The 16,914-nt window shown below is 44.5% G+C and overlaps 1 protein-coding gene across 1 annotated transcript in view; it reads right to left on the bottom strand.

Annotated features, from left to right (window-relative positions):
• The window catches only part of TTF2 (transcription termination factor 2), a 39,245-nt gene extending 35,726 nt beyond the window's left edge, over positions 1-3,519 (bottom strand). The window contains exons 1-3 of the mRNA XM_021689997.2: positions 3,487-3,519; positions 3,303-3,405; positions 512-598 (exon numbers count right to left, since the gene is read on the bottom strand). Of these exons, the coding sequence (XP_021545672.2) occupies positions 512-598; positions 3,303-3,405; positions 3,487-3,514 (218 nt within the window). The 5' untranslated portion in view covers positions 3,515-3,519. The remainder of the gene's footprint in view (positions 1-511; positions 599-3,302; positions 3,406-3,486) is intronic.
• Positions 3,520-16,914: the final 13,395 nt, after the last annotated feature.

The raw sequence follows: 16,914 nt of genomic DNA, 5'->3' as shown, positions 1-16,914 counted from the left end.
CAGGGTATTGATCTGTTAAATATGACCCCTTTCTTGCCCCTACTGAATTCCTACTTACCTTTGAATACTCACGACAAATATCACCTGTCACCTATATAGATTTCCCTGCCTCACCTCCGAGTTTTCATAAAAAAGAAGGGAAACTAACATTTATTGAGTGCTTAAATACTTTAGACATTTTTAGACATTACTTCATTCTAATACTAGAATGGAAAAGTTGACAAGTCACTGCAAGTTAATGACTGTTGGTGGGCTGACATTACTGGCTACTGAAGAGCGGGAGAGGGAGGAAGGTAGAGCAGGTGATCCTGAAATTAACCAGATTCTCAAATTAACCAGTTGCTCTGCAGTGAGGGAGTAACATCTCAGAAGGCATTCAATACATACAGAAATCCTCTTTGTGAAAAATCATTTTTACAGAATAGTCAATTCTAGGAAAACACATCTGGCTGTAACTCTTCCAGGGAAAGACAGAAGCAAATACACGTAGATGTTCCTTTTGGACACTTACCTATATTCTTCCTTGCCTGGTGGTAGAAGCAAACCCTGAAGCCCTACCACACAGTCCTCATGCAATAAACAATGAGAGACAGGAATACTAGAGGGGAGGGGAAAAAAAAGAAATTTTGTTTTAAGAGGCAACAGAAATTAACGTTCTAAAATTAAATCCAAACTATGGATTTTATTTATTTATTTATTTTTGAGAGAATGTGTGTGTGCGTGCGAGTGCACACGTGCACACACAAGGGGGTAGGGCAGCGGGAGAGAGAGGGAGAACCTCAAGCAGGCCCGGGACTCGATCACATGACCCTGAGAGCATGACCTGAGCCAAAATCAACAGCCCAACGTTTAACTAACGGAACCACCCATGTACCCCTAAACTATGGGTTTTAAACATAAGAATGCAAGTATGACCTCTACTGGGTTTGTTAATCCCATACATTTGTACGTCTATGCACATTCCTCTGGGGAAAGGCTCTACAGCTTTCATTTTTTTCCCACTCCCCCAAAGACAGGATGACAATAAATACGCCTTTCTCCTGATGACTCAAAAGCTCAAAACTATACTGTTCTGTGACCTCTACATTGTGAGACAACCCCCCCCCCCGCCACCCCCCCAGGAACAGCTGAAGTATCTAAGACTGGCTGTGAATTTTCCACAGGTTCTTCCATCATCCCTTTTCCTATAACAATCTGTTTAGGAGCAGGCTCTCCTAACCTGCTTCATGCCTGGCGTAAGTTTTTTAACTCTTCTTTTCCAATTTATTATGAGAGAATGTATATATAACATTTGAGGCTACAGTTTTGAGTGAAGACCTAAAGTACTCTCATATGACATGTGGCGCTTGTTTCTTCCTTTGTTTTGCTTATATCCTGGTTACCAGACATATCCCAAATTGGTCAAGTTTATCAAATAACTATTATATTGTACTAGTTTGACAGCAGTGCATTTGCATAAATGGTATTCTATATAAGGATTTGCTTTTCTTTTTTTAATGATTTTATTTTCAAATAACCTCTATACCAAACATGGGGCTCAAACTCACAACCCCAAGATCACGTGCTCCACCAACTAAGCCAGCCAGGCACCCCAAAGGTATGTTTCTTTTAACATAAAGCTGAGGGGCGCCTGGGTGGCTCGGTCGTTGAGCATCTGCCTTCGGCTCGGGTCATGGTCCGGGGTCCTGGGATCAAGCCCCGCATTGGGCTCCCTGCTCTGCGGGAAGCCTGCTTCTCCCTCTCCCGCTCCCCCTGCTTGTGTTCCCTCTCTGGCTGTCTCTCTCTGTCAAATAAATAAAAATAAAATCTTTAAAAAAAATAAATAAATAACATAAAGCTGAGTCCCATGCTACCGTTAATGCTTTGTTCCTACAAATCTGAACATGCTTCCATGTTTCACGAAACTTGAGCTAGGTACAAAACCTAAGAAACTCAGTATAGAAATTAGAAATAAATAGTAAATCCTGACTTGATGATATGTCGTTGATAGCTTAACTGGCTTGTCCCTTCTATCTTAAGATTTGACACTGCTTTTTTCAAAATCGTTTCGTATTTAACTTAACTGGATCCCGGTAATTTCTTTCCAATAAAAGGACAACTTATTAGAGGGCTAAGAAAGTATTTTCTCTAAAAATTTATTTGCCAAATCTGAAAACAGAAACAAATTTCTTCACTTAGCTCCAAAGCACAACAAAGACAGAAATCATCTAAATCATGTAAGGGAAACGTAAGTTAATATACACATGTTAAAAAATACTTTATTTTCTAGTATTGATATCCACTTTGTGCTTTACATCAGATGGAGAAAATTTGTTTCTCTACCAAATTCAGTAGAGAGCAGGAAAAATATCTAATGTGATAAAGTTTAAAAATTCACATGGGCTGTGGACCTTATTAACATTTTATGACAACTGTATTAACTTTTCTCACTTGAAGAAGATGCTTAACATTTCTGGGTCCCAGCTTCCAATTTTGTAAAACCAGAATGTTGATCAGATATCTGATTTCCTATCAAAAATTGATGTAATGTATGGTGATTAACATAACATAATAATAAAAAAAGATATCTGATTTTCTTTCAGCATTAATCCTAAAGTAACCTGCTTTTTGGATTATCAATCTTACACCTTAAATGCAGAGTATCCTTTTCTTTTTTGAGACACAGAGTGAGAGACAGTGGGCACAAGGGGGCGGGGGGCAGAGAGGGAGAGAGAATCTTAAGCAGGCTCTACACCCAGTGGGCAGCCCCAAGCGGGGCTCTATCTCAGGACCCTAAATCATGACCCCAGCGGAAATCAAGAGTCAGATGCTTAACCAGCTGAGCTACTCAGGTGCCACCAGAGAATCCTCTTTTTAAAAGGAGTTGATAATCTGACCACCAGCGAGTTTTAAGCTCAAACATTTAAAAATAAGTTCGGCCTGAAACTAGTGCAAAACAGGGACCAATTATTTTTCACTATGTCTGCATGTCCTCACTTAGCAGGGAGAGGCAATGCCCTAGCAGAAGGGCTGGCAAGCAAGAAGAAACCCAGAGCTGGAAAGGACCAGAAGGTTCCAATTGTAATTGACCTTCCACTTTACAGGTGGGCGAAAAGGAGGCCCAGAGAGGGTGAGTAAGCTGCCCAGGGCCAAACAGGAAGCAGGAACGGAGCGCCTCCTGAACACGCCACGCTGGCCTGGGATCACCAACTACTTAAAGGCCCCGGCTGCACACACCAGGGTCCCCACCTCTCCTAGTGCCAGTGGCGCCGGGCGGAGGGGAGCTGGCGGTGGCAGACAGTCATGCCCATCTCGAGACTTACTCGGCTGCCAGCACGAAGCTGCAGGTGTTAGCCGGGCACACGTAGAAGCTCTTTCCTTTATTCGGGCCATCGCGGACGCCGGTCTTGAGAAAGCACACGATCCCTGAAGACAGGAGGTTGATAATGATTACGCCAAGCTACACTGACAGATCCCGGGAGCCCCTAAAAGACCCGGACCCCTTACCGTGCTCGGAGCACCTAACCACTTCCATGAGCGCTCCAGTCTGCAATTGCACGGAGCCACCCCCCCAACGCCTGCTTCCGCCTTTTACCCCGCCCTCCTCGCTCAGGAGCCAATCAGCATCCACCTTCTGCAGGCTCACCCCTCCCCCCCATAATTCACCGCGCGGGGCCCTAACCAGCCACCTTCGCGGGCGCCCTGAGTTTAAATAGTGGGGCGTGGCTGAAGCTGGCAGGGCCTTTTGGAAGGTGGCTGGGCGTTCCCGGCGAGGGGCTTTCCGGGGGAGGGGCTTTCCCGGCGAGGGGCTTTCCGGGGGAGGGGCTTCGCTTGGCTGGTGCCGGGGGGAGGGAGGGAGGGGCGGGGCTGAGGCCGGGCGTGACTCCAGTTTATAATTGAGACCCAGAAGCAGACCAAGAGGGAGCGCGCGTTACAACTGCAGAGGGGTGCCCTGCAAGGAAGGCTCCTTCCTCCCGGCGGCAGACGGCGCCCGAAGCCTCGCGGTCGTCTCCGAGCCGGGGCCTGGGTCTCGGTCCCTGAGGAGGCGAGGCCGGGAGAAGCTGCTGCCTGTGAACTTGCAGGGCTGGGGCGCGGTGGTGTGCGGGCTCCTGGGCGCGTCCCTTCAAATTGCGCGGTGAAACGAAAAGTCTGGGGGAGAGCAGGCACGAAGAGTTCTGCAGGGAACCACCCCCCTCCCAGCGATCCTTTAAGTTTGCATTGCGCTTTAAACTTCACAGAGTGCGCATACATCCACGTCTCTCTTGTCTCGACAGCCTGGTGAGATGGGCAGCATTATAAGGAAGACTCCGAGGTTCATAGAAATTTGAGTGACTCAGCCAAGGTCACAGAATGAGTGAGTGGGCGACCCACCGACAGGTGCCCGGGGGACTGCGCAGCTGCTTCCTGTGTGTACTGAATGTTCTCTAGGCCCTCTTAGTGCAGGAACCCTGAGTTGTACGAGTCAAAGTGGGAACAGCAGGGAAGAAATAGATAACCTTTGATGAGAGGTACTCTGTATATTTTGTATTGTCAAACTTGTCCTATTAGTATGCTTTTGTAATGTTAAAAATCGAGGCTCAAGTTAAAGAAAAGAAAGGGAACTGTATTTGAAATGGTAATCAGAGCTATTAGCAAAGAGGGAGGAATAGAAATCAGAGACGTATTGCAACAGAGATGGATTCATATTACAGTTATTGAGGACCGTATGACCAGAGATATGGTGTGGCACATGCAACTGTTCTTATGGGACAGTAAGACAGAAAATCTGTAATGTCTAGGAAATCTGGGTTATATGATAAATGTACGTGGAGGGGGGGACAGGCGGCAGGGGCTTCACAGGAGGGGAGACAAACCTGAGGTATCCTTATTAATTAGACAAGTACTTACTAAATAGCTTTTTGTGTGCCCAATGTGCACAAGATGCTCAGGAAATACAGAATTCGTTTATTCATGCACGAAGTTTGAAACAATTACTCTAACCACAAGGATCTTAGTATATGAAGGAGGCTGAGTTAGCACATATTGAACACTTAAATAACAAAGTAAAATAGTATTTAAATGTCAAGATGAGTGGAGTTAGTAAACTCTGTAAGGCTAGATAAAGGTGTGTTTGGAACCAAAGTAGAAGTAGTTTATACATAACTACCTCTCTGAAACACCTATAGACGAACTTAGAGATAAGGCAGGAACAAAAAGCAAATAAATAAATAGAGGCATTTGCATTATACCCAGATTATTCTTTCATTGAGAGATTTTTGTGTACATATTTACTAGATGCTGTATTGGGAGAAGTAGACTGTGAGTACTGGATCTGCAGGCTGAGGAGCATGGCAATTTAATTATTTCTTGAATAAATAAGCTTTTTGAAACAAGACAAAAATCAAAAGGGCCTCTTAAATATCCCATTGAAGAAGAAGCTCTTCCTCTGCAGGATCTAAGGCAGTGTTTTAGTTCCAGCCCCACCCACGTAAGTGTGCACAGCCAAATTACAGAAAGGGGGAATATTTCTTCCATTAACTTGGGATATGCCAGATCAAAATGTTCAGGCTCCAGGCAGTTTATCCCACCTAACCATATCTATAAGAGTGAGAAAACAAATAAGATGGTCCTTGGGTGAAAGGTGGCCATAAAAATGGCATAAACTGTAATAAATTATATAATGTACACTTTTCAAAATATACATTAGTGCATGTGTCTTAACTTTTATTCTTAACTTATTTAATTTATATTCTAATTAGCCTGCAGACCCCTGGAGAGAATGTGTTTCATTGACCTCTGTTTGGAGTAAAGTTGAGAGTTTTACCTTGTCTCCCTTTAAAGCTTGATTTATTCAAAAGGAATGCCTAGGCGAGGTTCTAGAGCTAGATGGTTTAAATCCACAGGTTAAAGATCCAGTAAATTCTTTCCCTATGGGGCTGGTCAAATGCAAAGTATATGATAGAATTGTTCTAAAACTGAATTGTGGTAATGGCTACATAACTGTATGTCGTTACCAAGACTCGGGCAACCGTGTATGTTAGGGAATTCTATGGTATCTAAATTATCCCTCAATAAAGCTGTTAAAAACAAACAAAAAACTTAATGTATGAGTCGTGCCAGAACACCTGCCTGGAAAATAAAAGCTAAGATCATCTCGATATTTTGACATCCTAAGGAAATAGAGTGGGTGAAGGAGTAAAATGGTAGACACTTGTTAGTTTCAGATAGTGTGGCTGCTTATGCAGCCTGCTTCTCTGACCTATGGAATAAAATCTCAAGTGATGCAAACACTCATTTGAATTATTGGGGAAATGAAAGAATTCTGTCTCCTCTGGTCACCATTGTGCTGGTTGGCTTATGTTGAGCCTGCCAGGCACCTGTAAGATACTGATGGTGAGAGGATCGGCTACAACAGGCACCCCTTGACGTCCTTGTCACTCCGTATCGTTTAGAAATAATCATTGAGGGGCGCCTGGGTGGCTTAGTCGGTTATGCGTCTGCCTTTGGCTCAGTTCATGATCCCAGGCTCCCTGCCGGGTGGGGAGTCTACTTCTCCCTCTCCCTCTGCCCCTCCCCCTACTCATGCTCTGTCTCTGTCTCCCTCTCAAATAAATAAATAAAATCTTTAAAAAAAAAAATCAGTGATTCCAAGTTATTTGTAAAATTCCAGCTTCTGTGAAGCCTTTGGCTTTACTCAGTATTTAAATAAATTGTTCAAATGTGTTTTTCCAATCGGCTGATAAATTCTAAGACATATGTTTTGTTTTCTGAACTTCTATCTTTCAGGGTTTTTGCTTAATTGTTTTGGGGTGGGGTGGGAAGAAGTAACTGCTTCGAGATGTCAGATTTTTGCCCAGGAGGCACCTGATTACTGGTGGGAACCATCGCAGCCTACTCTTTTCTGAAGTGTATTCTGAAATAAGTGTTTTTACATACATGTTCACACTTGGTTCTCACACGGACCTTGGCAGTGGGTGTTCTTTTATAGAGTAGAAGACCAAAGTTCAGAGTAGTTAGGAACTTACTCCAATGCCGTGCTCCTAACCGCTAACTTACAGAGAGCCTCTGCTTGAACTCTGGGGCCAGTTAGGGCCCATAGATTAATCTTGTGCCGGCTCAAAGTCACAAAGCTGACACCAAGCAGATCAGGGGCTGGAAGCTATTTTTTGAGATTCCCAATCCAGTTCTTGCCACTACAGTATTTTTTGGAAGTATAAATTATTCAGCGATCCATTCAGATATTTAACCTACACACAGCCAAGCATTTGGATATTTGTGGTATACAGACACGGCTCAACAAATCCAAGGTAAAAAAAAAAAAAAAGCAAGTCGAGTGGCGCCATTTTATAAATGATCACGAGGTGGCGGCATAGGAACATAAAAACCAAACACAAGGCCCTCCTCTTCTGCTGTTTGATTCTTTTTGTTTAAGGATATGTAACAGTAACTCAATTTCCTTTCATATTGTGCCTTTCAAAGATATGACCCTTCGACACAGGCACCTTCAGGATGATATTATGTTAAGGATAAATCTGGTTATCATTTGAAAAGCCGAGAGACTTTACAAATTTGTTTGTTGCATATTTCTTATTAGGTTCCAAATTTCACTCGTCTTAAAAGTGTCCCCAAAATGGTTCAAAGCGCCCCCTCCTTCATCTACTTTGTGTGTGTGTGTTTGGTGAGTGTACAATTCAATACTTTTGCAGTAAACTTACCAAGTTGTGCAGCCATCACCATAATCCAGTTTTAGAACGTTTCGATCACCCCCAACACGTCCCTCAAACCTGTGCATAGTAATCCTCACTAACACTCCAGTACCAAGCAACCACTGATCTGCTGTCTGTCTTTATAAATCTGCCTTTTCTGGACATTTCACATAAATGGAGCACACAGCATGTAACCTATAGCGTCTGTCTTCCTCCATGAAGCACAATGCTTTTGAGGTTCCTCCATGTTGGTAGCATGTATCCATATTTTATTCTTTTTATTGCGGGAGAGTATTCCGTTGTATTCATTCATCAGCTGATAAACATTTGGGTTGTTTTCCTTTTGTGGTTATTAGGAATAACGTTGTTATGAACAGTAACTAGTGTTTGTGTGGACACTTGTTTTCATTCCTCTCAGGTACGTACGGATGGGTGGAATTTCTGGTCGTGTGCTAAATTTAGGTTTCACTTTTTAAGAAATTGCCAAACTGTTTTCCAAAGTGGCTGAACCACTTTATTTTCTCCTGAGTAGGGTATAAATGTTGCAGCCTCGCACATCCTCACCAACACTTGTTATTGTCTGCCTTTTTTTTATGATAGTCATTTTCCTAGTTGTGAAGTGGTATCTCCTTTGGGTTTTAATTTGCATTTCCTAATGACTTTTGACATTGAGCTCCTTTTCATGTGCTTATGAGCCATCATCTTCCTCTTTCAGTGGTTTTGAAAGGCTTTGTCCTTTAAAGTTCGTATGGAACTTAAACTTAAGTAAAAATGACATCAATCATTATTAATCCAAGGAGATCAAAGAAAGAGTTAATAGTTTGTATAATGTTAAGTAACACAATTACATATACTATGATCACAGTCATGTGAAAAATGCTTAACTACAACAAGCTATTAACTTTTTTTTTTTTGAGAGAGAGAGAACCTCTGAGCGCGCACAGGATGGGGGGAGGGGCAGAGGGAGAGGGAGCAACAGAATCTTAAGCAGGATCCACGGCCAGCACAGGATTGCACGAAGGGCTCCACGCAGGGCTTGAAGGGGGATGAAGGTGGCGGGGGCGGGTAAGGGTGCTGGATCTCAGGACCCTAAAATCATGACCTGAGCCGAAACCAAGAATCAGATGCTTAACCGACTGAGCCACCCAGGTGCCCCACAACAAACTATTAACTTTTAAGACTATATATTGTACAATTCCATTCCTATGTTTCTGAGAGGTTGGGTTGGGAGACGGGTACGATTTTTATTTTGTGCAACTCACATGTGTTACTCTTAGGATTGAAAAAGAAATCCAAATGTCTTTATATTAAAAGCAGATACATCGGAAAAAATAAGGAGGGAATGACCCAAGCAATAATCATGCTTAGTTAAGATCGTAGGATTATCGGGGCGCCTGGGTGGCTCAGTCGTTAAGCGTCTGCCTTCGGCTCAGGTCATGATCTCAGGGTCCTGGGATCGAGCCCCGCACCGGGCTCCCTGCTCCGCGGGAAGCCTGCTTCTCCCTCTCCCACTCCCCCTGCTTGTGTTCCCTCTCTCACTGCCTCTCTCTGTCAAATAAATAAATAAAATCTTTAAAAAAAAAAAAAAAAAGATGGTAGGATTATCAGTGGCGCTTTTCTTTTTTCCCATTTTTCTGTACAGCCTTTAATGCTGTTAGCCTGTCAGTGGAAAAGCAGTTGGAGGACCCACATCTCCACACCTCTACCACAGCGCCTCTTAAAAACTCCTTCACTTCTTGGGGCGCCTGGGTGGCTCAGATGGTTAAGCGTCTGCCTTCGGCTCGGGTCATGATCCCAGGGTCCTGGGATCGAGTCCCACGTCAGGCTCCCGGCTCAGCGGGGAGCCTGCTTCTCCCTCTGACCCTCTCCCCTCTCATGCTGTTTCTCTCTCGCTCGCTCTCTAAAAAATAAATAAATAAAATCTTTAAAAAAAAAAAAAAAAAAACTCCTTCACTTCTCAGTCCCTCTGGTTAGTCCTGACCTTCCTATAATCCTTCCTTTCCTTTATTTTCTTGTTTCCTCCCATCCACTTTTTGGTATCTCGCTTCAAACCTTATAGCAAGATTATCTTTTCCCCGATTCCCTTAATTCTATACTAGTTATTTTGCTTAATTCCAACCTTTATCCTCAACCCAGATTCCAAATATCATTAGAAAGCAAGGACGCTTCTTATCGTTCCCTAATACCCTTGCTGCTTCACAAGTTCTAGACACCCTAGTCTCAGGACCTCCGTGACTGTGCCCTGGTGTCACCCTGAGTTGTGTTTCTTCATGAATAACAAATGGCACTAGGGTAGATTACAGGTTCTCAAGCGGAGAACGAAGAATCCCCTCTGAAGACTTTTGCCATGAAGTTTTGAGCCTCCGCAGGTGCTGGGATCTTCAGGGCTGAGCAAACTCCGGCAGAGTTCTGGCTAGTTCCCCCTCCATTTCCTTGCTGAGTTAACCTAGGGGCTGGAGCAGAACAGCCTCTGTTTTCTGCTGCTATTCTTCTGTACTAGAATGGTCTTACAGAACTCACCAACCTTTTAAAAACATGAATCGGATTCCATTACCCTTTGCTTAAAATGCTTCAGTGGCTCTCCACTGAACTTAGAAAAAAGTTTAAATCCTCATCCTGGCTCACGGCGTGTGGGGGGCGGGGGGGATGTGACCTTGGCCCTGTCTGCTTCTCTCTCTCTCTCACCTTCTGCCATTCTCCTCCGCGCCCCCTGTGTTCCAGCCATCCTGACCAGCACTCCTTGCCTCACTGTGCCCAGCTTTGTCTTAGGTTAAGGCTGTTGTTCATGTTGTACTTTCTGCCTGGAATGTTTTCCTAGTTCTTTCAAAGCCTTGGCCCCCCTAGGTCTTCAGGTCTCAGCTGAAGTATCACCTCAGTGAGAGTTTCCATGACTACTTAATCTAAGGAGATCCTTCCTTGCTCTTCTCTGCTTCAGCACCCTGTTTGCATTGTGCATAACATTTAGTTAGCTTGTTACTGTTTCCTGCTGTTGATGGTCTGTCTCTTCCTCATAGATTATATACGTAGGTGCCAAGAGGGCAGGGACTGGTTCCGTTGTGCTCACCACAGTACGTAGAAATTCAATACGTATCTGGTAAGTTACATAAACTAAACCATAGAGCGGAAGGGACCTAGAGGCACCCAGCATGCCCACCCAATCCCCTCCTACATCATCCCTAATGGATTTGGCAAAGGAACTTTGGGTCACAGCAAATTCTTTATTAGAGTATCTAAAAATGGCAGTTAATTCTAATGTATATGGAGGAGGAAACTGTCTTTCCGTCTGAAGCTTCCACTTGTAATCTGGAGCTACGCATCATACACTTAATTCTTTTCAATGTCACTTTTAAATATCTGACTACGGCTCTCTCATCCTCCGCACGTCCTCAGAGGGTCTCCTCCGACTGCCGCAATCATTTCTCTCCCCTCCGGACCCCCTCTCCAGCACTTTTCAATGAATGTTTACTTCAGTTGAGGCATCGCAAATAGAATTCAATATGAAGACTCCTGGGGGATAATTATCTCCTTTATTTTGGATATGATCACGATACACATGCAATATAAAGCGGCAAAAAAAATTTCTCTCTCCTTTCTAACAAACGTCATATTAGTAATTCGTATCAAGTGTGCAATCAACCAGAACCACTGCTTGCATTTTTCACGCATGAACTTGCATCTCCTTTACCTGGAGCCTCTAATTGCCTGAACTTAACTCGGGGTTCTATCTTTCATCCTGTTAGTGTGGCTCCATCATTCTAACCTGTCCAGATCTCTTTGAATCTTGCTCCCGTCAGCTGACCTGTCAGTGCTATCTCCTGACTCCGTGTCAACGAACACTTGAGAAGCCCACTCCCCTGGACGCCCTCTGAGTCGCCAGGACAAGTGCTGAACCAGGCAGAGCACTTCAGCACGACCTGCAGAGCTCTCCTCCCGGTAAACGCGGTGCCCGAAGCGTCAGGATTTGGGGGGTGGTCCTTCGGTCTGGCACCGAGCGCCACGTTGCTCCTTCCAGTGTGGGTGCCTTGCTGCAGCTCGCGCAGGCTCCCTCCCTGTCCCTCGACTTAACCAGCCTGCAAAGCGGAGCGGAAGAGGAAGTGAGGTTAACGTGGGCGATTTTTTTCTTGGTGCGCAGCGCAGGAAGCGGCCTGGAAGCTGCAGGGCGATGTGGTTCCTGGGGATGTAGGCCCTTGCCTGGCGCCAGGCTAGTGATTCATTGAGCCACACCATCTCCCGCCTGGTCGACTTGCCTGACAACATCTGTCACTTCTCACTTCTTATCTAATCTGCCACCTCCCTCCTGGTTCTCTCTCCAGCTTTCCATGCATTTGGATGAGGGCCAGCCGGTTCTAGGTGAGGGATTTGTTCCCGTCCAACAATGAGAAGAAGGAGAGTTAATAACTCTTTTGATGAAGATCTGAGGCGGCCTTCCTGGGTAGCCCAGGGCATCCCCTTCAAAAGATGGAGCTCTTCCTAGCTCTTCACTTCTCCTTTAGAGCTTTCCCACTCTCCCTTTCCTGGACCGACTTCCACCTCACTCTAAGCAGAAGTCCTCCACACAGCAGACAGAGCTTCTCGTCCTCCCCGGTAGCCGGGGGACAGCGAGGCCTGGCCTCCGGGACGAGTGGCTTGCCGCCTCTCCTGGCATCTGGAAGTTTCTTCCTGTAAGCAGGCAGCCTCCTTCCTTCTCCCAGTCAGCGGGTTCCTGCAGACCCTGCTGGTGCCCGTGCTGGGGATGGGATCGGCCCACCAGAGCCCCAGAGAAGAGCTTGGGTGGCGCCGGGGCTGTAAGGTTGTGCTTTCTGCGGTTTGTTGGCTTTTATTTCTGCTTTCTCACTCTTATGCTAATTGCCAGATTCTTCTCTCCCATTCTTCTTTGTCTCCCACTTTCCCCACTACCCCTCCCGCCAACCCTCAACACTCGTCCTTCAGTCCAGGGGAGACAAACACCGCATTAAAGAGGGGCTGTGGAAGAGGACTCACCTAGGTTCTGTGTATGCCCGCCTGGAGCTCTGCACACATGTTTAAGCAGTCCCTTTCCATCCTCAGGCGTTTTTTTGGCATGACACAAGTCCTGCCCCGGTCTTAATTGCCTACGTCTGACAGGACAGCTGGAGCTTGGTTGGCTAAGTGGTAGGTGGGGAAATTCTGCCCACTTGAGCGGCTTTGCGGTTAAGCTGTATACCCTACCCAAGTGTGTGTGTGTACAATAAAAAATACCAAATAACTTACTCCCTCTGAACCATGCTAACAGGCATGAAGACCACGGGTACAGAGCAAACCACAGTTCAACTCATTAATTACACTGTAAATTCTTCTGTGGACTAAATTGAGTCTTCCCAAATTCATGTGATGAAGCTCTACTTCCCAGTGTGATGGTATTTGGAGGTGGGGCCACTGGGAGATAATTAGGTGAAATCGTGTCCTGAGGATGAGGCCCTCATGACAGGATTAGTGCCCTTATAAGAGATTTCAGAGAAACTCTCGTCCTCTGTGTGTGTGTTTTTCTCTCTGTTTCTCTTTCTCTGTCATATGAGGACATAGCAAGAAGTTGGCAGTCTACAAGCTGGGAAGAGAGCACTTGCCAGTTGGCTGGCATCTTGATCTGGGACTTTTAGTCTCCAGAGGTGTGAGAAACTAAAGCTCTGTTGTTTAAGCCACCAAGTCTATGGCATTTTGTTATGGCAGACTGTGCTGACTAAAACAAATTCCCAAGCTAATTATTTGCTACCTACCATAACATTTGTTTTCCAAATGTGCCATTTGCACTCAAATCTACATGCAAATTGAATTAGCTAATTAATACAGGTATAAAGTACCAGGATAGGAGTCTCTGGTGACTCCATTCCCCATTAATTCCCATATATTTATATATCTTCACTTGGAACTTCTGGATCAAACTACCCTGGCTCTTCATGTAACTATAAAGCACTCAGACAATTTTATCCAAATGTTCCTCTGTCCGCATTGCCTTGATATGCTGACTCTTTCCTGCAGCTTCATACTTATCCTTCTCTAAATTAGGCTCTTGGGCTGTGGACCCAAACAATGATCCTGTTTTGTAGCAAAGCCCATGCTTGCATTTCAGGTCCATACCCTGTTTCTGTCCACTATCATGTTAAGACTTAGAATGTCAAATGCAGGTATCTGGTTTCCTTCTTAGGGGTAGAAAAGATTAGAATGTCCAGCTTGTCAATGACGATAATGGTGATACCTAACATTCATGAATTCTAAGTCCTGTACGTGTATATCTCATTTAACCCTTCCAACAGAGTCCATGAAGTAATGGGCATCACCTCCTTGTATGCACGAGGGAAGTGGGGCAAAGGGAGATTAACTGGCAAAGATGACACAGCCAGTGATGGATGTCAGGATTTGCCTGCAGGCAGTCTAAATCCGGAGCTCACCTTCCTGACTATTAAGAAACCAGATGTATTCATTGGACATACTATCTAAAAGGAGCAAAGAGTCAAAGTGGAAAACCCTAAGAGGGAGTAGTTTCGCAGCCTCAATTTTATCTCGCTGCCTCTTACTTCCCACAAGGGCCCATGTGCTGATGATTTCTTTTGTGTGAAAGGATATCACAGTCCCCATTTAGCCTGCTGTTGCCAGGTGGGAAGTCTCTTGGTTTACTGGGTTTGAATGACCCATCATTCATACTACACTGAATACCTTCCCTGGATCACGAAAAGTTTCAAGTGAGCAATTTGGACCTGAAACTTAGACTTTAGAATTTGGGATGTGTTTGTTAGGACCTGGCATTGAACACAGCCAGCAACCCTTCTTCAGTATCGAAGCTAAGGCCAGCCACTTCAGATTCTTGTACCGCCGCTCCAGCTTTGCTTTACTAGTGATGGTTTTTATGCAGCATCCCCATTTGCCAGTTGTAGGACTAGGAGGCCCACATAGAGTAATAAAGGCCATTCTGACGTCAGCGCCATCTTATTGGGCTGGTTCCATCTTGGGTTTGGGAACAGAAGATCTTCAAAGACTTTTCTGCCGCCAGCAGGGTGGTGCAAATAGCTGCCATCAGACCAGTAAACAATACAAAGATTCCCTAAAGACAGACTCAAGAACTTGTAGCATTTGCCTTCAGTCATGGGAGCCCACAACAAAAGCATGCATTGGGTTAAATGGACATCCGTGGGAACCAGGGCAGAGTGCAAAAGGATCCCCTGTTTTCTAGTCTAAATTCATTTCCCCTTTTTAGAGCAAACTGGCGCTTAGCACGTGACAAAGCAAGCACCTATCTTTATTTTTTCTGTCCCAATGGTCCTCCTGTTCTACCTTGTGTGGACAGATCTTTGCTCAGAATGAGATGGTAGAGTCTTTACAAGTAGAGGAAGCATACTGTGTGATAGGGAGACTGTTGCTTTTGGAGTTAATGCACCTGACTTTAAATACTAGCTCTGCCACTCATACTTAAGGCATGATACTTAACTGCTTTTTCCTGGTTTATGGTTTAATCTCAGCTTCACAAGTTCGTCACGAAGATGCAGTCCTCGTGACTCGTGACGGCTGCTCAATATAGTGAACACCAACTCCTTTCTCGTTTCCTCTTAGAGAGAGTGGATGATGTCCATTGTTTCTGCATCCCTAGCTCCTAGTGTATGTCTTGGCATAGGCAGAATATCAGAAAATGTTTGTGGAATAAATAAATCTTATGTCCCTCTATATTAAAATCCCTCACCCTGCATTGGTCATCTAGTTGGTTCTCAAATACTTTTTTTTTTTAAGATTTTATTTATTGGGGCGCCTGGGTGGCTCAGTCGTTAAGCGTCTGCCTTCGGCTCAGGTCATGATCCCGGGGTCCTGGGATCGAGCCCCGCACTGGCTCCCTGCTCCGCGGGAGGCCTGCTTCTCCCTCTCCCACTCCCCCTGCTTGTGTTCCCTCTCTCGCTGTGTCTCTCTCTGTCAAATAAATAAATAAAATCTTAAAAAAAAAAAAAAGATTTTATTTATTTGTCGGAGAGAGAGAGAGGGAGCAGGGGAAGCAGCAGGCAGAGAGAGAAGCAGAGTCCCTGCTGAGCAAGGAACCCGACTCAATACTCGATCCCAGGACCCTGGGATCATGACCTGAGCCAAAGGCAGACACTTCACCGACTGAGCCACCCAGGTGTCCCACTTTTTGAAAGAGAGATGTTGTTTTAAAAAACATAGGTTTAAGTTATTTATACACAGTAAGTTATTTAAGTTATATATTATTATATATGTAAGTTGTATGTTATTTACATAAATTGCTCAATCTTAAGAAAATAGCTTAGTAAATTTTTACATAGGTATACACCCATGAAACCACTACCTAGATCAAGATAAAAAACATTTCAGTTGTCCCAGAAGGTTCTTCATGCTACTTCCTAGTCAATACTCCCTCTGCCAGGGGAAATGATTATTCTGACTTCTGTCACCGTAGATTTCATTTTGCTGGTTCTTGGACTTCAAATAAATGGAATCATATAGTGCATACCCTTTCGTGCCTGGCTTCTTTCACTAAAAAAATTGCTCTGCTATTCATCCATGGTGTCATGTGTGTCAGTAGTTTGTTCATTTTTATTACTGTGTAGTATTCCACAGTATAAATAAGTTCTGTATCCATTCACCTACTGGTGGACAATGGGGTTGTTTCCAGGTTTTAGCAATGATGGATAAAGCTGTAAGTATTCTTATATATGTCTTTTGGTGGATATAAGTATTCATTTCTCTTGGGAAATGCAAGGAGCAGAATTGCTAGGTCATAGGGCAGGTATATGTTTGACTTTATCAAAAACTACCAAACTATTTTACAAAATAGTTGAACAGATTTACACTGCCACCAGCAACATATTAAGTTCTGGTAACTCTAAATTCTTACCTGTGTTGGATATTTGATATTGTCTTTTACATTTTAATTATCTTGAGGATAGGGGTATCTCATTGGTGTCTTAACCTGCAGTTTGCTGATGAATGATGATGTTGAGCATCTTTCCAGATGCTGTGGCCATGGAGGTGCACTACTCAAATCTCCCTTTAAGAGAACCTTCTGCAGGAAACATAGCTGACTGACAGCTTCCAGCAGCTAGATCTTCATATCCGTCACCACGCTCACGCTGATGCCACATTTTCCCAGGGCTGCTTCCAGTCAAAGACTAAGCATGGCAGGGATACTAGCGCTAGGCCATTTCTGCCCAGGGGGGCACTCCTCCAACAGCCAACCTTTGCTCAAGAGACTCCCATCAGCTTGGTCCAGATAATCTCAAAATTACACTGAGCCTAA

The sequence above is a fragment of the Neomonachus schauinslandi genome, chromosome 4, assembly GCF_002201575.2.
Source record: "Neomonachus schauinslandi chromosome 4, ASM220157v2, whole genome shotgun sequence".
In the NCBI taxonomy this organism is placed as follows: Eukaryota; Metazoa; Chordata; class Mammalia; order Carnivora; family Phocidae; genus Neomonachus; species Neomonachus schauinslandi.
The sequence above is the reverse complement of the archived record's forward strand: the minus strand, read 5'-3'. Positions and strand labels throughout refer to the sequence as shown.